Here is a 22532-nt window from a genome sequence, read left to right as displayed (position 1 = left end):
CCTGAGCATTCATCCAAATCACCTGAAGGGCTGTTAAAAATGCAGATGACTGAACCCAGCCACTGAGTCTGGAGTCAAACTCGAGAGTTTCCATTTCTAATAAATGCTTAGGTCCAGGAAACCTAATTTTGAAAATCACTGTAGATTTAGAAATAAGTCCTGGAGAGATCAGAAAATAGCAACAGTGACTTAAAGATGTGGTACTGCTGAATAGCATTTGAATATTATCACAGGTTTCATAATTCTGAACTCACCTTTAATTTGCACGGGGGATCAAATGATATTACGATAACAACTACATTACAAATTACATATTCTTCTGGACAAATATAAATTTGTTTTTAAAAATTCATTTTTGCTATAGTGAAGCTTTAGCTGCACCTGCCTGATGCTTGGCGATATGTCTGGTCAGTTCTCTAACAGGCTATTTCAACAGCTATTCCAAGCTTTTCCACACTGGGATTGAAATTTCCATTTCCTTATCACTATATGAGTAGTTTCTCCACTTTAATTTCTAGTACTGTTCTTGCAATGTTGTTGGTACTAAAAAGAAACCTTCCCAACAGTAACTGACACAAACCTCAGGCTTGCCTGAGAAATGCTTAGAAAACTGGGATGAAACAAAGAAGTAACGTATTATGGAAGGAAAGGGATGGTATCAGCAATGTTTAGCGAAAGCATTGTATAGACAAAAAAAATCCACATGAAGATGTAGCTGGTTTCAAATAAGAAGCAAATAGGATCAAGCAAAGGTTGCTCTAATGTGTCTCCTCTCACACTTGTTTTCTAGGCTAACTGCCAGGCAGCCAAAGGACAGTATGTTCACACGGGCTCTTCTGGTGCTGCTTCCACTCAGTCGCTCTTCACAGCCTGCTATACCTACTAGAACCTGAGGCCAACCAGCCTCTCTCTCAGGCTTGTAGGTATCTTGGTAGGAGGGCTGAAAGGGAACAACAGCCTTTCAGCTGAACCTGGATAGTAGCTAAAATTAGACTGGAACTACTGGAAACACAATGCATGTTAAGTTCTTAGACACAAAGAAAAAAAAATCAGTTATTGAAACATAGGTCTGGATATCAAGAATCTGATGAAATTTCACACAGTGGTTTCCCTACAACACTTCCAACTCTCCATGCCCCAGAGCATCCATCTAAGAACAGACTTTAAAACAAAATAAGCTCTCCATCCAAATAACCAAATGAAATACCTCTTAAGCTGAGTGCAGAGAAGTGTGTCTCATTAAGCAATTTTAGCAGTAGGTTATGAAGGAGACAGCTGCAACCAAAAAAGAAATAAAATGTTCTACAAGCATTCAGTTTGTATTAGGTTTTACTTTCTGCTCTTGCTTTAAAAATGCTTAATATATTCCATTACCTTTGACTCTACTAGGCATACCTGACGTTAGTGGTCTATCCTCAACTTTGGTTACTCCTTGGAATAACCTGGCAAAATTTAAAAACACGGATGCTCACACTCTAGCCAAGTCTTAGAACTACCAAGGTTGAGGTCTTTTAGAAATGAAAGCCATTCAAAATATGAAGCAAGCTACAATGTAAAATGATTTCAAACAACATGTGGAGTATAATAAAAAAATCACTGTGACTTTGATGCTTGGAGCACAGCATTCTTCTTCAAGTGGCCCAGATTTGGTGACACAGGACTCCACCTTCCTCTACACATCCAAGCACACTACCTAGTTTTGCAATAAATAATATTTACATAGTTATACTTTATTGGATTCCAATTTTCAGAATTAATATATAGAAAAAGCATTAAAAACAAATGTAGTTACAAGGAAGAATTTAAACATTGTAACTTTGGACAATATGAAAGTAATGATTTTAGTGGGAAAAATAATAATTTAACTGATAGAGTCTGGGAAATTCAAGGGGGAAGAGAAGTGGAGGAAAGCAAAAGCAACACTAATTTACCTAGAAAGCAGTCAAGATACTACCTGAAATTGATGGATAAAGAGATAGTGCTTTATGTCTATTAAAGCAACAAAGGAAATGGATATGTCATTAAAATATTCATACCCATAATTAAAATATAGGAGAAGGTAGTAAACTAAATTCTTTGTCTTGAAAAATAAGATAAATGATACTACTACTCATTTATAAGATAAATGATACTATTGAAAAATAAGATAAATGACACTAAATGATACATAAGCAAATGATTTAGAGGGATAAGAGAATTAGTTTAAAGGAGAAAGGCCTGGGAGTGGGACAGAGGGGAGATTTTTACTTATTACGAGCTTCTACAACTTTTGCATGTTTATTTCCTTTTCTAAAAACAACTACTATATATTCATACAAGCAATTCACACCTAGATTAGAGGTCATTTAACCTGAGGCTTTCATTTTACAGATGATAAAACCAAGCCTAGAGCAATTAAATTATTTGCTGATGGTCATACATATAGAGATTGGGAATAGAGTTGAGAGATTAGGTTTCAGGTCTCTTTCTTGTATAATGGATTACATGGCCAGGGAGGAAGGAAAGGGTAGGGTGACAGGTAGTGTTCAATACCTCTGCCACCACAGCTATATATAGGTCTTTTACATTTTTTATTGCGCTCATTCACTGAAATCAGCAAGTAGTTGATGTGCTAATTTGTCCTAAGTGTTTGTAACACCTGAGGTGACAAAGCTCTTATGCCAGAAAATTTTTATCTAGAGCTTATTTAGCATCACTGGTCCAAAGTTATCAAGAAACAGCTTAGATTCTCATTTATGAGTTGAGCATGAATTTATAATCAAGAATGAATTATTGATGTCTTTTGGTCAAGGCTGAATTACATTTCTTGGGGGCGGGGATGAGGATTTGTATAATGCATTTTCCCTGGCTATAATCTCATGTATTTTCCTGACTAAAGCACTACAGTTGTCTTTGAAATCTCAAAGCGGGTAAATTCCTTTCCTCACAGTAATATGAAGATAAGTGTTAATAGGCTACAGACTTCCTATTAACTATACGATCACTGAGTGAATATACTAATTATATCCTAGCTTTGGGTACGCTGTCAGATTTATTCTAGCAGTTATTGAACACTTAATAAAAATAAAACCTGTTACTGGGCACTGAAAGTAATTAAAAGAAGTTTCAGCTTTAGGGTAGCCATGATGTTTGCATACCAGATAATTAAGTAGCTGAGCAAGAAGCACAAATGCCATTGACTAGGCATTGGGAAGCAGAGAGGAGAGTCTGTCAGTACGGCTGAGCGCAGAAAGGAAGGCAATGGCATCTAAGGTTGGACAACACAGAATGACAAAAGAGAAGGAATTCTTGGAAAAGGAACTGCCTTTGCTAGAGAAAACACTTTGATAATTCATTAGAAGAAGATCATACCTTGAAGGCACGAGTAACAAAAGCCCAGGCCATAAAAAAATTACTAAATGATGGGAGGAAAAAAAAGGAATTTGGTTTTGCTCTGAAGAGGAAGAAGGATAAAAGGAAGTGAAGGGACAGGGAAATGAGTGAGGGGAAAGGAAGAAATAAGAAAGGAGGGGAAAGAGGGAAGGCCGGAGGAAGCAAGGCAGTGTGAAATTGTGGGGTATTGACTAAAAGACTCGAGAAGGCGAGAAATATCAAGAAATCTAAACATATTTGTCTTTTTTTTGCGGGGGGTGGGGGCACACCTGTTGGCACATGGAAGTTCCTGGGCCAGGGATCAAATCCCAGCTAAAGCTGTGACCCACACTGCAGCTGCAGCAATATCAGATCCTTTACCCACTGCCCTGGGCCAGGGATTGAACCTATTCTAAATGTATTTGTCTTCTTGAGAGGAATAATTAGGTTTCACATGAGTCCACATTGTCCTTTACAAAAACAAGAAACTGAAACAATTCATGATTCATAATGTGAATTGATTTAGCAGAAGCAGAAGCCAACTCTGACAGAACATAAGCCTCTAGAAACTTTCAGAAATCTTGGATCAGGCTTTAGGCAAGGCAGAGAGTGGGACTTTGAGACCATCTGGTCTAGCTGTCCTGGGGTAAAAATCTCCAGCTGACATCTATGTTTCACCCATAGCAACAGTGGAGGAAACTGGCATCTAGTGTACTGATAACATCGTTCAAGGTCACATAACCAGTAGGTGCGACTTAGGCTAGTGTGATTTTCAGAGTTCTCTCAGGAGGCAGTACTCCTGGTGGTGAAAAGCACAGGTTCTGGTGTCAGTCAAGGTTCAAATGCTGCTCTGCCACTTCCTAGCCATGTGACCTTGGACACCTAACACAACCCTTCTGTGGTTCAGTTTCTTCATCTTCAAAATAGAGAATAGTATCACAAATTATTCAGAGGTTAAATGAGTTAATGCATCTCAATCACATGTTCAAAATCCCATATCCACAATGCTGAAATACAAAAAGCTCTAAAATGCAAAACTTTTCTTGCAAGTTTGGAGAAAATTATTTGGTGGCAAAACCTGATTCAAGGTTGTCATATTGATTCTACTTGATGGGAAGCAGAGATGTTTCTGACTATAAGTGCTTACTCAGATGCTGTAGAGGAATTTACACAATATATAGTGTAAACACTGTATTTTCTCTCTAAAATATGAAAAATGCTGATTTCCAAAACGTATATGCCTCTAAAGCTCTTGGATAAAGAATTGTAAACCTGTCTTGAGAACAATATCTGTCATGCTTCTATGGTAATAGATGAACAATCTATGCTCAATAGAGTTCAGAGTGCTCATGTAGTGCTATGAATTCCCTAAGCCTATTGTCTAGAGAAGATGAATTAAGAGACAGTGGTAATGGCAAAACTCAGTCAGTTACAGTTCTTTTTTTTAAATTACTCAAATAAATATGATGTTTTTTGACTATAACACATTCTGCCCCAAGGCTCCAGAAATAGTCTAACACTCAGTACTGGGTGTCGATATATGTAGACATATATAAAAATCAGTCAACAAGTATTCATTTAGCACTACTGTGTGCTTGATGCTATAAAGATACTACATGGTCCCTGTATCCTTACCACTGAGATGAGGAAGGTAAGGATACAGTTAGTAAACAAATTGGTACCGAGTAATGTGGTAAATTGCAGTGGTATAGGTGAGGTGCTAAAATCAAAGGAGTTGGGAGGAATTACAGACAGTTTATTGCAAATTATATGCTCTTGGGATCTTGAGCCTCAGTTTCCTCATCTGTAAAATAGGGTTGTTGTGAGGTTAGCAATATTTTACGTACAGTGCTGGATACTTAAATCATGAATAAATGTTATATTTTCATCTCTGTCATTTGGCTCTTAAAGAATGGCAGAGGTACTTGTGGAAGTGAGGATGAACTAACTGTGTCCTGACTAGAGTACAGGTTGTATATTTTGAGGAAATTGTGGGAAATTAAAATGGTGAGGCCAAGTCGAGTAGCATAGGGGAGGGGGAGAGGAGATTGGGCAGGGATATTACAAATTGTCTTGCCTTAAAGTAATGAGAAAGAGGGACATGTGAATAATTTTTGAGCAGGGAATCACACAGTAAAAGGGTATTGCTGAAAATTAGCTTTTAGAATGCCAAAGATTGGGGGGAAACTGGGAGTCAGCTACGTATGCACAATAGCAATCCAACATAGGGCCTCGCCTCTTGGAGGTGGAAATTGGTGAATGGACATGACATCTTTAGACTGGGGAAAACAATACCACCAAACTCTTTTTATGTAGTATAGCTATTTACCATCCTAATACCCTCTGTTTTATTGCAACTTGAGAGGCAAGCATTGGGACAAATGAAAATTCAAAAAGAGGCTGGAGTTCCCATCATGGCTCAGCGGTTAATGAACCCAGCTAGGATCCATGAGGGCACCAGTTCAATCCCTGGCCTTGCTCAGTGAGTTAAGGATCTGGCGTTGCTGTGAGCTGTGGTGTAGGTTGAACACATGGTTCAGATCCTGCTTTGCTGTGGCTATGGTGTAGGCCGGCATCTGTGGCTCTGATTCCACCCCTAGCCTGGGAACTTCCACATGCTATGAGTGCGGCCCTGAAAAGTCAAAAACAAAAAAAAAGGGCTTACACACAAGCATAGACTCAGCTCTTTGAGTATGGTGGCACAGTGAAATATAGAGCATCTCTTAAACATAGTACTATTTCTTCTGGCTGTTCACAACAACCAGGGTTAGGCTATAGCTCAAGGTCCCAGATGTCAGAGAAATCTATTCTGCCTTCTTAAGATATCCAAGGACAAGACATCTTTATGCAGCCACTTCCAACTTTTCCTGCCCTGCCCTGCTTTTGCCCTGGAGGAATTTACATGTCAGAGAAGTCAGAGTACACATCTTGGTTCCAGGAACACAATGACTGTTATGTAATACAGAGGTTTATCTTAGCTATTAGACTGATATGAGAAGTAGCTTCTTGAGAACATGGCTCCTGGACTGGAAATAGCACAGGCAAAGATACAAACTATGTTTTATTTTTGCAAAATGTATTAAAACTTGGTGTTTTGGTAAGCTGGGTGATTTTTCCCCCAGTCTTTATGCTATGGAATACTTATGACTTATATTATTCCCTCCTTAAAGTATTTTTGAGGGTAAAGGACAGCTCAATGCAACTATGCAGTATTTATAGGATTAACATAGCACCTGGCAGATATTTTAAAAATACACATTACTTGAACTTGTATACTTTTTGCAGTGAAGTAAATTTACCTGTCCTTTTTCTATCTGTTCATGCATAATTATTATAGAGATGACCTTAATTAAAAAGAAGCCAATCAACCCACCCCCACCATACCCAAGGCCACAGAACATTTTTTGAAGGAGGTAGACAAGGAAGGTGAAGGATAATAAATACCAGTTAGGAACAATAACTGTAAAAATGATTGAGTTATGTCAAAAAGATTTTTTTTAAAAAAAGAGTTGAAATTTACTCTGCAAGCAAATATGCCCGAGTCTGCTGTGTTTGCCCCTAGATTTGCTGATGACGTCCTCCCTTAGGAAGACAGATGAAAGCGAAAGTCCTCATTCATCAAAATTTCAGAGAAATGGAGTATTACAGTAATTTCCAATTTTGTTTTTCCAGAAAAGACTTCTTTCAGTTGCTCATTTTAAACTGTTATGGGAATTCTCTTGTGGTGCAGCAGGTTAAGGATGTGGCATTGTCACTAGAGCAGCCTGAGTTGCTGCAGTGGTGTGGGTTCAGTCCTTGGCCCAGGAACTTCCAGATGCCATGGACATGGCTGAAAAAAAAAAAAAAACAAAAAACTGTTATCTACCGTAATGGTTTATTTTATGTTTTAACTCGATTGGGCTAAGTTATGTCAGCTAAACAGTATTTTCCGTGTGTCTGCAAGGGTGTTTCTGCATTTAAATCTTTCGTCTGAGTTTAACAATGCTGTGTGTATCATCCAGTTTGTTGAGGGCCAGAATCAAACAAAAAGGTGTAGAAAGGCAAATTTGCTATCTGCCCAAGCAGGGCATTCCTCTTCTCCTGTCCTTGGACATCAGTTCTCCTGGTTCTTGGGCCCCTTTGGACTCAGATTGATTTTTACTATTGGCTTTCATGGTTCTCCAAGTTATGAATGGCATATCATGGGACTTCTTAGTCTCAAAAATCACAAGAGCCAGTTCTATTCTCTCTCTCTTTCTCCCTCCATCCATCCTATTGGTTTATTAGTTCTGTTTCTTTGAAGAACCCAGAAACATCTACTAACTAATATTTTGCTTCATCTTCTTCAACCTAATTTTCTTTCAAAATTATTTCATTCCCACAAGGAATTTGACTAATGCCATTAAAAGCTCAGTCTTTTATTTCAGCTGGGCCCTAAATGAAACCCTACATGCTCTCACCAAGTTTTTGCTTGGTTCTCTCGTCCATTGTCCCTAATTGCTACTGCAAATTTTTACTATTGACAAGGTTCTTGCCCCTACCCTTCATGGTGGCTGTCCCTCTTCCTTCCCTGCCTTTTTGAAAACAAGAATTTGACTATTTTTTTTAAATGTCATCTCAAGTGCATTCTGTTTCTTCCCCTTCCTCTAACCAGACACTAAATCTGTCCTCTATCGCTTTTCTCCCAAAGACGAGGAATAGTAAATCTTACCATTAGCGCTGAGATTCACTTTTTCTTAGCCAATAATTCAATTAATTTCTACCTGCTCCTCTTTATCTTCAGCTTCTCCCTCAACTGGGTATCTCTTCCGAATGGAAAAATACTCAATTTTCTCTTTAAGCTCAATCTATATACCTCTTTATATTCATAGTCTACTTTTTATTCCCTTTTATAGACCAGTAAAATTGATAATTGGGCTGCCATTTTTTTTGAAAGAACATAAATTCAACAGACCATCCCTTAAAAATACTATTATTTCATAAAGGACTTCTTTATTTTAAAAGAGAGGCATTGGGAGTTTCCTATTGTGGGGCAGAAGAAACAAATACAACAAATACATGAGGATGCGGGTTTAATCCCCAGCCCCGCTCAGTGAGCAGGTGACGGGGGGAATCCATTGTTGCTGTGAGCTGTGCTGTAGGTTGCAGACGCAGCTCAGATCTGGCATTGCTGTGGCTGTGGCATAGGTTGGCAGCTGTAGCCCTGATTTGATCCCTAGCCTGGGAACTTCCAAATGCCGCAGATGCAACCCTAAAAATGTAATAATAATAACAATAACAATAATAATAATAACAAAAAATAAATAAAAAGAGAGGCATTATTTCAGAATAAATACGATTAAGGTCTTTAATCAATTTAGCCTTTTTACAAAGATACCATATTTTCTTACCATTTGAATGTAGAGAGTAAACTTTTCACCATGAATTGATAATATTTGGGAATGACGATCTACACTCTTCAGACACTAGTTAAACCCCTGAAAACTGGCTCTTCCCAATTTCAAAAGCTGCTCTTGTAGAACTTATTAATGACTTTCTAGTAATCCAATCTAAAGGACACTCTTCAACCCTTCCTTGATGTCTCTGCCACACTCTTCCAGGTTACTTTCCTATAGCAGTTACCACTATGTAGTGGGTTTTTGATAGTTTAAAATTTTTATTTACTTTGGGCTGTGCCCACAGCATGCAGAAATTCCTGGGCCAGATATTGCACCTGAGCTATGGCAGTAACCCAAGCCACAGCGGTGACAATGCTGAATCCCTAATGCTAGTCCACCAGGGAACTCCTTCAATACTTCTGGCTGCTCCTCCCAGTTTCCTTTGAATCTTGCCCACCCACTAAACAAGAGTGGACCTCTGGATTTCTTTTCTTGCTTTATTCTTTCTTTAAATCTTGATTCAGGGAGTTCCTGTTATGGCTCAGTGGGTTAATGACCCAGTGTTGCCTCTGTGAAGATGTGGGTTCAATCCCTGGCCTAACTCAGTGGGTTAAGGAGCCAGTGTTGCAGTAAACTGCAGTACAGGTTGAAGATGTGGCTGGGATCTGGTGTTGCTGCAGCTCTGATTTCACCCCCTAGCCTAGGAATTTCCATATGCCGCAGGTGTAGCCATTAAAAAAAAAAAAAAAATCTTTATTTTTGTATTTAAACACTGGTGAATTCCTAAATGAATTTCTAACCTGGATCTTCCCTGTGTACCATATCCACCTCTCCAATTTCCTTCTGACATCTCTACTGTCTCACAGATAGACCAAACATTACATGCCCCAAAACTTTATTATTCTCTTCACTCCACAGCAGGTACACCTTTATCCCCCTCTACCCCTTAGTGAGTAAGAGCCCCAACCAGCCAAACTCACCTTGAATCTTACTCCTCTTTACTTTCCTCATCCAATTATCAATCAAGTTTTACTCTATATTTCTCATTTATCTCCTTCTTTCATTCCCACTGCATTAAAAATACCACTGTCTCTCAATTATACTGCTCTGAGACTCTTGAAGTTAATTAACATGGAAATCACGGGCCCTTGAGCCCTTTGTACAGTTTTGTGAGGATAAGGTCCCCAAATCTAAGAAAGGTCAAGAACCAGTCTTTTCATTCCTATTCACAGCCACGCGATCTCTTGAGTTAAAATGTAGGCATCACAAGATGTGTGTTGTATGTGCAGTACTTGGAAAGGTACACAAGTGAAAAATCTGGGGTACTAGCAGTATTTTTTAAACTAGTTGCCAGTCATATAGGTGTTCAGTTCTGAAAATCCACTGAAGCATACACTTAAAACATCCTTTTCTTGCGCATGTCTTAATTAAATATAAGGAAAATGTTACTACAGAACTTTAGACCGAATACAGTCCTATCTCTTTAGCATGACAACTCTTGTTTATGGGCAGCCTCCCCTTTTGCCATATTCTCATCACCAAGTAACCGGACTGAACCAGAGTTCACTCTTGCTATCAGGTCCTCTCACAACTCCGTCTTCAGACAGGATTACTCTCTCCTAGTACTCAACTTTTAGTCTCATCTTAAGCATCATCTCCTCTTGATTTAACTTTCTCCTTCCCTTCTCTTCTAGGAGCGTCATATCTCTCTCTAGAGCCCTCTGCAGATTTCTGTCATTTTTGTGGAAAAGAGCAGTGAATGTTACAGAGCTAAAAAAAAAAAAAAAAAAAAAAAGCCTACAACCCACCAGGAGTTTCTGTTGTAGATCAGTGGGTTAAGGACCTGACATCATCTCTGTGAGAACTTGGGTTCAATACCTTCCTGCACTCAGTGGGTTAAGGATCCAGAATTGTCAAAAGCTGTGGCATAGGTCACAGATGCGGCTTGGATCTGGTGTTGCTATGGTTGTGGCACAGGCCTCAACTGCAGCTCTGATTTGACCCTTAGCCTGGGAACTTACATATAATGCAGGAGTTGTAAAAAGAAAAATAAATAAACCCAAACTCCTTTTTGACTAGGTGTTCTTATGAGCCAATGAATTGTACATATAGACAAGAATTGTTTCATTGATACTGGGGTTTGAAGCTGTTGCTCCAGATTTACATTCAAAGATGTTAAAAATTATTTACTTTTAGTAGAAATATCTCATATATCCATGGCCCCAAATTATAATGAGGTCAACAGCTAGAACTTCTGCTCAGTAAGATAGACATACATGCAGCAATGCAATTTCAGCATAAAGCAAAGCAATGTTTTAGTGTGCATGCAGCAAAAACACACACTTTGCATTAGGGTTTTCAAAACACTGAGAATGGGTCTAAGAACCTCATTATTAGTTGTGACCTACCTAGACTGGGGAAGCACTGGAGCAGAATAAGTAAAATGGAGATTCGGGGTAAGAGAATTTTATTGAAAAATTAAGTGCAGTATCAGTTACTTTTTGTACTTTTCATTGAGCTAAAAACTATTCTGAAAAGCTAATTATATGGTAACCATGACATCATTTGCTCATACACACAGTCAGAGATGGGAAGAGGGAGTGTGGAGGCGATCTTTAGAATGTTGAAGGTATAGAAGAAAGTGAGGTCTTTTGCTTAAACTACTAGGACGTTAGAATTACGGAATGCTGGTGATTTGGAATTCTATACTCAGAAACTAAAGAACTTGAACTTAAATGAACTATATCCAAAAAGGTAATTAGTCAGAGGTAGAACAATGAGAGCAATTCCTTTTAAGTTCTTGATTCTAAGTTTTAAATGCAGCAATATATTTGACAGGACACATTTTACACCAGAATAACAAAGAACTCTTACACAAAGCAAAAAACAAAACAGTTTTAATGATTAGAACAAATGAATTGACAGGTTTATAATAACCATTAACTAAGGGAAGCCCTAGAACCAGAAATAAGGATTTTAAAATTGCATGCAAAGTCTAGTTACCATAAAAACCAAAGCAATACCAAAATATGTCAGTTTCCTAGCTTAGACTCCAGGTCTTTTTATTTCCAACCCCTGGTAATCAAAATATTTACACCTTCACATGCTACTTACTAATAGTGCAGGAATAAAATTATCTGTCTAGGACTACAAATTTCTTTCACATATGGGAGGTCACAAAAAGAATAGTGTCTTTCTCCACCTTTTTGGGCCCATCTTGAAAACAACAAAAAAAGGCACTCCCAAAGGTTCCTTGGTAACACCTTTGTTAGGTTTGTTAATTACATTTTATATTTACTTTACATGTAAAATTAATGGTCCATTAATTTCAGGGATCTGAGAACCACATGGCATTGAAACTGCCTTTAACCCACATGCCAAACAACTGGCTTAAACAATGACAAAAACTTTGGATGCCAGTTTAAAAAGAAAAATGGGGGCTTTGTTTCCTCCGTAATCATATGCTTAATTACTGAACTTTGGCCATGCATAGCCAAACATTGTGGAACTGAAAAAAACCACTATATTATCATGGTGACAGAGGTCTCTGAATTATTATTCTAGTTTTCTAACATCAGCTGCTTCCAGCTCCCCTGCAGCAACGCAACTTTGTTCTTCTCCTTTTATTAATTATAACTAAGTGCTCTGAACCTGGGTTTCTCTCTGCTGAAAGATTTACTAAAGAAAGATGCTTAAATTACTGAGTCTTTCTCTATGATTTATCAAAATAAAGAGTAATGGAAGTCTTCAACTACCTGTGGGCAGCTGCCTGTTATTCAGAGAATCTTCAGAAACCATGTGCCTGAGGCCAAATAGAATCTGCTTTATCACTAAATCTGACTCGACACTGAGCCATAGTGAAACTGCACTTGGGTAGCCAGTCTCAAGTCAAACTGAACTTAAGTATCTTTCTACATTTACTGCATCCATGTAGTGTGCAATTTTTGATGCTGAATAAGAGATATTCGGCAATTGAAGGCTTCGCCACAAGCATCACATTCATGGGTTTCTTGGATTTTCACCTCGGCATGGATCTTCTGATGGTTGACAAGGCTGCGCTGTTGACTAAAACTTTTGTCGCACTTCTCACACTTATAAGGTTTTTCTCCTGTGTGTATTCTCTGATGCTGAATAAGGCCTGAGTTCCGGCTAAAGGCCTTCCCACATTCATCACATTTATGGGGTTTATTACCTGTGTGAACACCCTGATGTCGAATAAGATTACAAAGCTGACTAAAACTTTTGCCACACTGTCTGCACAGATAGGGTCTCTCACCAGTGTGGATTCTCTGGTGTTCAATAAGAAATGAACTCCGACTGAAGCTTTTCCCACATACAGTACATAGGTAGGGCTTTTCACCAGTGTGGATTCTCTGATGCTGTACAAGATGAGCACTGACACTAAAAGTTTTCCCACATTCATCACATTTATAAGATTTTTCCTTAGGGTAGACTTCCTGCTGTATAACAAGACTGCAATTTGGATCAAAACTTTCATTAGGTTCATTGTATGAATAAGTCTTTTCTCTGGTGTGGATTCTCTGATGCTGAATAAGACCTGAGCTTCTACTAAAGGCTTTTCCACATTCCTCACATTTATGTGGTTTGTCCCCCGTGTGAATTCTCTGATGACGAGTAAGGTTGCAAAGTTGACTGAAGCTTTTCCCACACTCTTTGCACTGATAAGGTCTTTCACCTGTATGGATCCTCTGATGTTCAATAAGGAATGAGCTCCGACTGAAGCTTTTTCCACATTCAATACAAAGAAAAGGCTTCTCACCAGTGTGGATTTTTTGGTGTTGGATAAGGTATGTACTTAATCTAAAGGCTTTCCCACATTCACCACACTTATGGGGTCTTTCCCCTGTGTGAATTCTCTGATGTTCAACAAGTAATGAATTTCGACTAAAGCTTTTCTTACATTTGGTACAGTGATAGGGTTTCTCACCAGTGTGAGTTCTCTGATGTTCAATCAGATGTGACTTCCAACTGAAGGCTTTCCCACAGTCACTGCATTTATGGGGTTTCTCACCTGTGTGAATCCTTTGATGTTTAACAAGGCTCCTTCTCTGGCTGAAACTCTGTTTACACTGATTACATTGATAGGGTCTCTCTCCAGTGTGGATTCTCTGATGTCTAATAAGGGTTGAGCTCACACTAAAGGTTTTTCCACAGTAATTACACTCATAGGGCCTTTCCCCAGTGTGAATTCTCTGATGTTCAATAACAAATGAACTTCGACTAAAACTTTTCCCACATTCATTACATTGAAAAGGTTTCTCTCCAGTATGGACCCTTTGATGTTGAATGAAGTGAGCCTTGCGGACAAAACCCTTTCCACATTCTTCACATTTATGGCATTTCTCTTCTGAGTTTGGTCTCTTACGGATAATGTTAGTGTTTCCTCTGAACATTCTCTGTTCCTGGGTCAAAGACTCCCTTGGTATTTCCCACAAGAAGATTCCTCTCTGTTTATCTAACCTACCAACAAGTTCAAAGGTCTCTCTACCTATAGGATCCTGGTCAATTTCACTTTTGATTCTTGTAACTATTACACTCTGAGGTTCCACTTCTTCCTCAATTTCCTCAATTTCTTGTTTCACAGTTGGTGCTTCATCCTTATCTCTGTTCAAAACATCTGGAATAATAAATGGAAAACAGAAACATCAGGCAAGCTCTTTGCCAGCAAGAGGAAACTTTCATAAGATAAATTAATCTACTATGTCCATAAAATGTACTTTACTACATTCTAGCATTCTTGTGATGATTAAATTAGTTCATATACATAAAGTATTTAGAACTGCTTGACAAACAGTACAAGCTTTATAAACATTATTTAGTATTAGTTATCTGATGAAATGAAATGTTTTTATTGGAGAAAGGGTATGAAAAGAATGTTTACAAGGCACAGAATGCATCAGTTGGAGAAAGGAGAGTTGAGAGGAAGGGCTGAAAAATCAACAATGAATTATGCAAAGTAAGATGGGCATACTAAGAAATAAAACAAATAGTGGTGATATGAAACAATCTATCTAGGAAGAAAGGATAACATGGGAAGAAAACAGTAGGCTCAGGAAAATTTTAGATGAGGTGGCATTATTGAAATGTGAATAGACCAAATAACTGACAGAAAAGAACACATAAAATGATGATGAAAAGGATAAAAGACAAAAACCATGGGAAACAACAATTCATCCATTAATAAGAGTTAATTTATTGTGATCAAAAGCATTCCAGGTATTGTATAATGAGTCAGGATTTACAGATAAGGCAAGAAGCCCCCAGCCAAATGGAATGGATGACAATTAAAAATGGGGAAAGAATATGATAAAATGATATTAAATAAAGCAGCTCCTGTATAAAGGAACAAATGGTTTTAAAAAAAACTGGGTTGAAGTGACATGGACTCTATGATATAGAAAGACAGGGAAAAAAAAAAAAAGGGAACATGGTCAGAGCTAATGGAAGGAACTAAGAAAAAGAGCAGTCTATGGTAGCTTATAACTTCATTTACCACAAGTATCAAGTATACATGATTATCACTGCTCTAAAGATGTAATAAGACCCAAGTTTGAGCCATCTAGTTCTAAGTGAGAATCTGTATGACATCTGAGAAATGATGATTTTGCATGTGTTGGAAGAAAGACAACATAATTGTCCTTATTTCGCTCAGAAGCATCTGACCCTATTTTGTTTTCTACGCCATTATGTTCCAGTTCCCTCCCTACTTCTTTAGCCTTTTCTAATACACTTTCCTCATATATTTCTCTTCCTTTGTCAACTCTTTAAAGTTGTTGCTATCCAGGTTTACATACTTATTTGCTCTACGCACAGTCTCTGAACATTGCCACTTAGTTGTCTCAAAAAGGGCTCACAATTAACATGACCATCGTCATTTGTTCTCATGTCTGTCTCTACCTCTAATTATCTTCCCTTGAGAGGTATCACCATCCATCACTTTTTAAAGTCCCAAAGTCAGAAATCATCCTAGATTTCTTTTTCTTACCATCAATCAATCACCAAAATCAATTATTCTATTCTCTAGTATTTTATTCTTCCTCTTTTTCCCTGGATTACTGCAAAAGCCATCCTTAGATCTGGTTTTTTGGTTGCATCTATTTCATCTATTTGATCTCTGGAAAGCTTTTTCGTAAAGTTCTAATCATGTCACCACCTGTAGATTCACTAGCACTCCACCATCTCTAAAATCAAATCAAATCTCTTTACACTATGATACTCAGCACTTCCTGAGGTCTCTTAAGCTTCAACTCACCCACCTACCCATGCTTTCACACTTCAAGTGGGTGAACGGATTGTGTTTTAGTCTTTTATGACATTCTTTCCATTTCTCATTTATTAAATGTCCACCAACACTGCTTATTTGAAAAACTCTTGGTTTCTCTTTAAGATTCAATGCAAAACAATAGTTCCTCTACAAAGCCTTCACTAAGTCCACTAGACAGATTTAAGTGTTCTGTTTTTGATCACCAGCCCTTGTCCATGACTGCATTATAGCTATTATTACACTGTACTTGTAACTGTTTGTTTCTTTCATTGGATTGTAAATTCCTTGTGAGAAGGTACAGTCTCTTGATAATGTTTACCCAGTGCATACTGTTGTAGGGTTTTACTCAGAAGAATAAGACAAAATTACATTATTTGCAGATGCTATGAATGCCTATCTAAATTCCTAAAAGAATTAAATGAGAATGTAGCCTTCAGGATGGATTAGCAATGGGATCCTGCTGTGTAGCACTGGGAACTCCATCTAGTCACTTATGATGGAACACTTAATGTGAGAAAAAAGGATGTATACATGTATATGTAACTGGGTCACCATGCTGTACAGTAGAAAAAAATATATATATAAATAAATGATTAAAAAAAGCATTAAATGAAATACAATAGTGACAGCAGGACTAATACAAAACAAACACTGGTTCTTCTTCTTTTTTTTTTTTTTGCATTTTTCTTTTTTTGATGGCCACACCTGCAGCATATGGAAGTTCCTAGGCCAGGGACTGAATTCAAGCCACAGCTGCAGCAATGCTGGATCCTTTAACCTATCACACTGGGCTGGTGATTAACCCATGCCTCTGTAGTCAGAGTCTTAAAATACTGTACCACAGGAGGAACTCCAAATACTGATTCTCAATACTAAGAATAATCAGTTGGTAAATATTATAAAAAAAAATATGCTCTTCATGATAATAAAACCCAGAAAACCTAGGAATATATCTAACAAAAAATGCAAGACCTATAAAAATAATCCATAACATTTTTCTGGACAGAGATAGGTTTAGATAGAGTCAACCAAATTGCTAATGAAATTCAACATTATAAGGATTTTATTTCTTTCTAAACCAATTTATGAACCTAACTGTATTCGACCAAAATCCTATGAACCAATTAAATACTACTGAATCTAAATTTCAATAGGAAGGATGCAGAAAACTAGTTAATTACAACTGACCCTTGAACAACACTGTCTACTCTAGAGGAATTACCTATGACCACAGGATGGGAACATAAACTACAAGCATAACAGATACCTCAGAAGGTGGTTATAGCTACCAAGCCATGGCCTAATGACCAGTTATTTCTAGGCTGCTCTGTGTGGAAGCCTAGACTCATTTGACTCTCTGTTTGATCCATTTGTTTTCTTGCCAATGCCTCTCTGTTTTATTTACTTTAGCAATATATTATATTCTATATCTGGTAAGATTAAGTCACTCTTACATTCTCTTTCAGAGTATACAGTAGACAGTTGACTCAAAGTGCATTTCTCCAGTTTTCTAGGTAAAAGAATGACAGAATGGGGCAGGACTTGGATTCCCACGCGAAGGACTTGGATTCCCACGCCTAGCACAATGCTTTATAATTATTTATTGAATGAATGAGTAGTTGAACAAATAATAAGAAAGAGACTATAATCAAAGAAAAGAAACAATGAATTTAAGGTCTTTACGTACAGCAATTCCCAATTCTGTCAAGGTTCATTCTGGCTCCAGTAGTCTGGAGAGAAGTCATTAAAACTGAAGAAGTCTATTTCAACTGAAAGAACTAAAAAGGTCAAGAACTGCGAGATCAACCTGTCAGCTGTACCATCAATGTGCAAAAAGTTATTAAAGTTTTTAAAGAAAAATCACCATGGAAAGGATAGTTATAACTGAAGAGGCAATGTTACAAAGCTGTGTGAGTTGTATTAAGTAGAGTAACAAGATGAAGTGTAGAAAAACGCTATAGCAGAATAGTTGAGCACTCATCAAGGGGAAAGAGATAGAGTTTATAGAGGAGGATGAAAAGACTGTGGAGGGAAATAATAATTGATGCAATGCTATATTTCAGCTACAATCAAGAAGAGAGCCTGAAAGTAGGAGATTACAGATGGGCTCACTGCCAAGCTTTTATCCAAATGGTACTCACGTTGTAGAGTACTAGGCACAGCAAGGCTGGGTATTTGCCTGGTATTATAAGCAGGACACCATATGGATAGATAAAGCTGTCAGTGATGCAGAGACACCATGGCAAAATGGGAAAAAAAACAAACAACAAAAACAGGACCTGATATGGCTGGAGATCAAAGTGGTATGCAGGGAATAACAGATGAAGCTAGAAAGCTAGGCAGAGGCTATATAGGGAGGTCCTAGTATAGAGGATAAGAAATTAAGATTTTTATCCTTTAAGCTATCAGGAATCACCAGAAATTCTAAGTAAACTAACACAAAATCACTTCAGTGGCAGTAAAGAGAATATATTAAAAGACTGGAAGCAAAGGGCTAGTTTATAGATGAATGCAATAATCATGTCTAAAGACACTGAGTCCTAAATTAAGTATATTCACTCAGTCACCCAAATATTTAAGAAGCATATAATATATGCTAGGCTCTGTGCTAAATGCTAGAGAAATTAATTGGAAAAAATATCGTTACTGTCCCCTTGAAGATCAGTCTGATTAGAGAAATAAAGAATGATTATAGGAGTTCCCGTCGTGGCGCAGTGGTTAACGAATCCAACTAGGAACCATGAGGTTTCGGGTTCGGTCCCTGCCCTTGCTCAGTGGGTTAACGATCCGGCATTGCCGTGAGCTGTGGTGTAGGTTGCAGACGCGGCTCGGATCCCGAGTTGCTGTGGCTCTGGCATAGGCCGGTGGCTACAGCTCCGACTGGACCCCTAGCCTGGGAACCTCCATATGCCGTGGGAGCAGCCCAAGAAATAGCAAAAAAAGACCAAAAAAAAAAAAAAAAAAAGAATGATTATAGTACACTGTAATAAATTTAGCAATCGAAGTGTACACAAGGTAGCAAAGAGAAAAGAGTGATTAATTCTGAAGAGGCGGTCCTTGAGATCTTAATGGATTATCTGAGATTAGCCAGATGCAAGTTACTTATGTGGTCTTCAAAAGAAGACGACTAAGAAGTTTGAGTGCAACAGACAATAATGACAGCAATTGACATTTACACTGTACTTATTTCACACTAGTCACTGTCCTAAATGTTTTACATATATTAACTAAGTTAATGGTCACAATAACCCTAAAAGGTTTGTGCTATTATTTCCATTTTATTAAAAAAAAAAAAAAAAAAAGGAAAAAGGCACAGAAAGGTTACGTAATATACCTACGGCCATAAGGCTAGTAAGTGGTAGAACCAGGATTTTTACTTAGGCAGATAGGCTCCATATTGTCTCTCTTAAGTGGAGATAAAGATTTGGGACTTATTATCACGTAGCAGTAGCTGATGACCTGGGTGTAAAAAAGGTTTGCCAAGGAGAGTATATAGCTGAGAGGAAGTCTGAGAATGCAAAGCAATAGAAGAATTTCAACTAACTATAGAGAAGGGGGATTAAATACGGTCCATAAAGAGCCTATTGCATTTGACAACTGGGTTATTACAGACCACTGTTAAACAACTGAAAGCAAGTGGCAGAGGCATGCAAAGGGGCATAGAGATAATGGGAGGTAAAGAAGAGAACACACATTAACTACTCGTACAAAAACCTGGCTGTGAAGTGAACAAATAGTAGGTTACAGGAAGCAGCAAGAGAGACTGTGGCTCAAAGGAGAAGTCTTCTTGCCCCTCTTTCTTCAACTGAAAGAACCATGAACATATCTATCATCAGAATAAGGGTACCAGAGGAGAAAGAACAAAGACTGAAGCTATAAGGGAAAAAAAGAGACTGCTAAGTTCTTGGATAATGTGAGAAGATAAGCGATCTTAAGTGTGAGCATGAGGTGGAAAAGTTGAGAGTTCACGTTTAGTGGCCTCTGTCTTCTCTGTGAAACAGAAGGTGAAGTCCACCACTGAGTGATGGACCCAAAGAAAACTTAAGTTTTTGGAATAGTTACTAAAAGGAACAGGGACATCAGCTAATAAATTAATAATAAAAACTTTGCTAAGATATAAAAACCCAGTGGAGACTAGAAGAAAGAAAAGCCATGTAAGTATACAGGGCATCGATTCTTCTGATTAAATAATTTCTCTTGCTGTGTTTATCAACTCTAGGAGAAAAGAAAAGGCAGATTTTATAACCAGTACAAGATTTGAAGTTTGCAGAATGGTTAGAACATGACAAGGTGGCAATAAAACATGCTGGTTAATTTTATATATAGGTCTTTGGATTAGAAAAGGAAGTGAGGGCAGTAGTGAACTGAGAGGCCGGGGGGAAAAAGAAGCCAAGGAACAGGAAACATTAAGAATAAATAAGTGGTAGGAAAGGAGTCAGAGAGGTAGAAACATGAGAAGTTGCAGTAAGCTCCATGTGGGCAGAGATCATGTCTGCTTTGGTCTCCCATTTAGTTATAGTCAATAAACATCTACTGCCTGAAAAAGATTAAGATATTGGTCAAAGAATAAGATTTGCGTGTTAGGACAAAATTGAGTATGATCATTTGATGTGAGTTACTGAATAAAAATGGGAAGCAGGGTCCCTGAGGACAATACAGTCAATATACAATGAGGCTGAAGTAATGACTACAATATTAACGGTGTGGGTTAGCAAAGAGAAGATTCTGAAATGTGACAAAATCTATGTGTGAGGGACCAAAAAAAAAAAAAAAATGACAGTTGATAGTGAAAAAGAAATGAGTGGGTAGAGCAAGACAGCTGAGACATCAAAAGAGAAAAATTGTATTTGAAGGTGGAAAAAGTAATGCTTTGGGAACAGCAAGGAAAACCTCAGAGAACAATAGTTTTTCCCTTTCAGCCTTGAGACAAAGGATGGGAAAGGATGAGGATGTGGGAGAATAAGCAGCCACTGCCAGAGAAGTGGTGTCCTTGGGAAAATGCCAGGTTTCAGTTAAGGCCAGGAGGGGTAGGGAACATTGTGTGAAGAGGAACAGGGGCTCCAGAAGGCAGAGTAAAAAGGGGTGGGAGGAAAGCAGTGGGAGGATGAACCAGGAGGGAAAGTACAGAGCAATATGGGAATGAGATTATGAAGATATGAAGCTAGAAAGGCTTGTATTTTGGTCACTGCAAGGATGGTAAGGATGAGAGTCATGGAAATAATTCATGGTTAAAGGTTTGAATCAGAACTTTGGAACAAAGCAGTTTGGTATGATACTGGCTCAAGTGTTCTGATTTCTTACAGTTTCTTATATATTTTAATCAGAGAAACAGCAGATTCTTACCCAGTGAGACCAGGTTTCCATAATTCTCCATCATGACATCTTTATACAGGCTTCTCTGAGCTGGATCCAGATAATCCCACTCCTCCTGGGTAAAAAACACAGCCACATCCTCAAATGTCAGCAACCCCTGAAATAGTATGATTTCTGTAGTCAGTTCTTGTTGTCTCAAGGACAATTCTAGCACTGAAAGTAGCAGAAGCAATCACTTATCAGGGCTGGGTAGGCTAGGAGGCACATGATAACTAAGAGTTCCAAACTGGGCTCAATTCTGGGAACAGACTGAATTCTATTGCTGCATCTTTGCCTTCTGTAGTGAGGAGGCCTAGGATAAGGCTTTCTGGCTTATCAATTATTCCCCAATATTATAATTCTAGCAAACTGACCCAAGGCCTTCCCAAGTTTCCTGCACCTCATTGCCCCGCTCCAATTCTCTATTAGCACTGGCTTGAGACCCTTTTCACTTCAATTCCGTTAAGTTCTCCATGCGTCTACCTTGGGTCCAGGCATCGCAGCAGGTGCATTAGACACAGGAGAGGGTCAAAAAAGGTACCTCACCTGAAAGAACTCATAAATGAGAACACTAGTTTGGAGCACTACTCATTTTCTTTAGCTAATTTATCCAGTCGCTCTCAAAAAAGGAGCCAGTGGATAGTGTGGTCATGACCGGCACCCTGGTGCATTAAAGGGGTACTCCCTCGCACCAAGCTGGCCCTAAAGACCGCAATCTGGCGGGGGGCGGGGGGGGGACGGACACGACCGACGGTGGCGTGGCCTAGTTGGGTAATGGCGAAAGAACACGAATACCCGGAGGGGCGACCTACCTTCGGCTCTGTCGGGGGGCTCGGGGAGGCCATCTCTCCGACAGAAAATCAGGGCAGGAATCCGGGGTAGCCGCACGAAAAGGAGCCTCTAGCAAGGCCTACGCCGCCGCTGAAGATGAGGCCCGACGAAGGCGAGGCCTCCAGGCTGGATATGGCCAGGTCCTGCCTCGGTCCCCGAGCGGTCACGACCCCAGCAGCATGTCAGATGCGCTTCTTGGCCGCCCCCTAACCCCGAATGCCCTCCCCTGCCTAGTTACGCAGGCCTTCCAGGCCGCGCTAGAGCCTCCTCCCGGCTGCCTGCTCCTTTTGCTTTCAGCCAAAGAGCTCTATGACCGCCCGCCCGGACCAGAAGGCGTCACCCAGAACCCTCCCGGG

The 22532-nt window shown here is 38.8% G+C and overlaps 2 protein-coding genes across 5 annotated transcripts in view; one reads left to right on the top strand and one right to left on the bottom strand.

The window, feature by feature from the left end:
* The window catches only part of ALDOB (aldolase, fructose-bisphosphate B), a 61505-nt gene extending 59897 nt beyond the window's left edge, over positions 1-1608 (top strand). For both annotated transcript variants that reach the window (XM_084991506.1, XM_021066854.2), the window contains exon 9: positions 791-1608. In XM_084991506.1, the coding sequence (XP_084847632.1) occupies positions 791-886 (96 nt within the window). In that variant the 3' untranslated portion in view covers positions 887-1608. The remainder of the gene's footprint in view (positions 1-790) is intronic.
* Positions 1609-11589: 9981 nt separating this feature from the next.
* ZNF189 (zinc finger protein 189) lies at positions 11590-22527 on the bottom strand. 3 transcript variants are annotated; one of them, XM_084991469.1, is made up of 3 exons: positions 22158-22527; positions 21337-21463; positions 11590-14346 (listed from the first exon to the last, which is right to left on the bottom strand). In XM_084991469.1, exons 1-3 carry the CDS (start codon positions 22188-22190, stop codon positions 12626-12628), a joined length of 1881 nt encoding a protein of 626 aa, XP_084847595.1. In that variant the 5' UTR covers positions 22191-22527; the 3' UTR covers positions 11590-12625. The 3 variants fall into 3 exon arrangements, with proteins under 3 accessions (XP_084847595.1, XP_005652762.3, XP_084847606.1); XM_005652705.4 differs by having other exon boundaries at positions 21337-21421; XM_084991480.1 differs by having other exon boundaries at positions 21337-21418.
* Positions 22528-22532: the final 5 nt, after the last annotated feature.

The sequence above is a fragment of the Sus scrofa genome, chromosome 1 (assembly GCF_054392235.1).
Source record: "Sus scrofa isolate SSC_HxYL_T2T_F1_AM1 chromosome 1, Sscrofa_HxYL_maternal_Yorkshire_Landrace_v2.0, whole genome shotgun sequence".
NCBI classification, from domain to species: domain Eukaryota; kingdom Metazoa; phylum Chordata; class Mammalia; order Artiodactyla; family Suidae; genus Sus; species Sus scrofa.
This window is presented reverse-complemented; position numbering and strand designations above follow the sequence as displayed.

Bases quoted from the DNA above. Each gene is read 5' to 3' on its own strand.
- ZNF189 (XM_084991469.1), bottom strand. From the start codon at position 22,190: ATGGCCTCCCCGAGCCCCCCGACAGAGCCGAAG. The intron at 21,464-22,157 runs GTAGGTCGCCCC...ATACTATTTCAG, and splicing joins GCCCCCCGACAGAGCCGAAG to GGGTTGCTGACATTTGAGGA. The intron at 14,347-21,336 runs GTAAGAATCTGC...TTATTATTCCAG, and splicing joins TGGAAACCTGGTCTCACTGG to ATGTTTTGAACAGAGATAAG.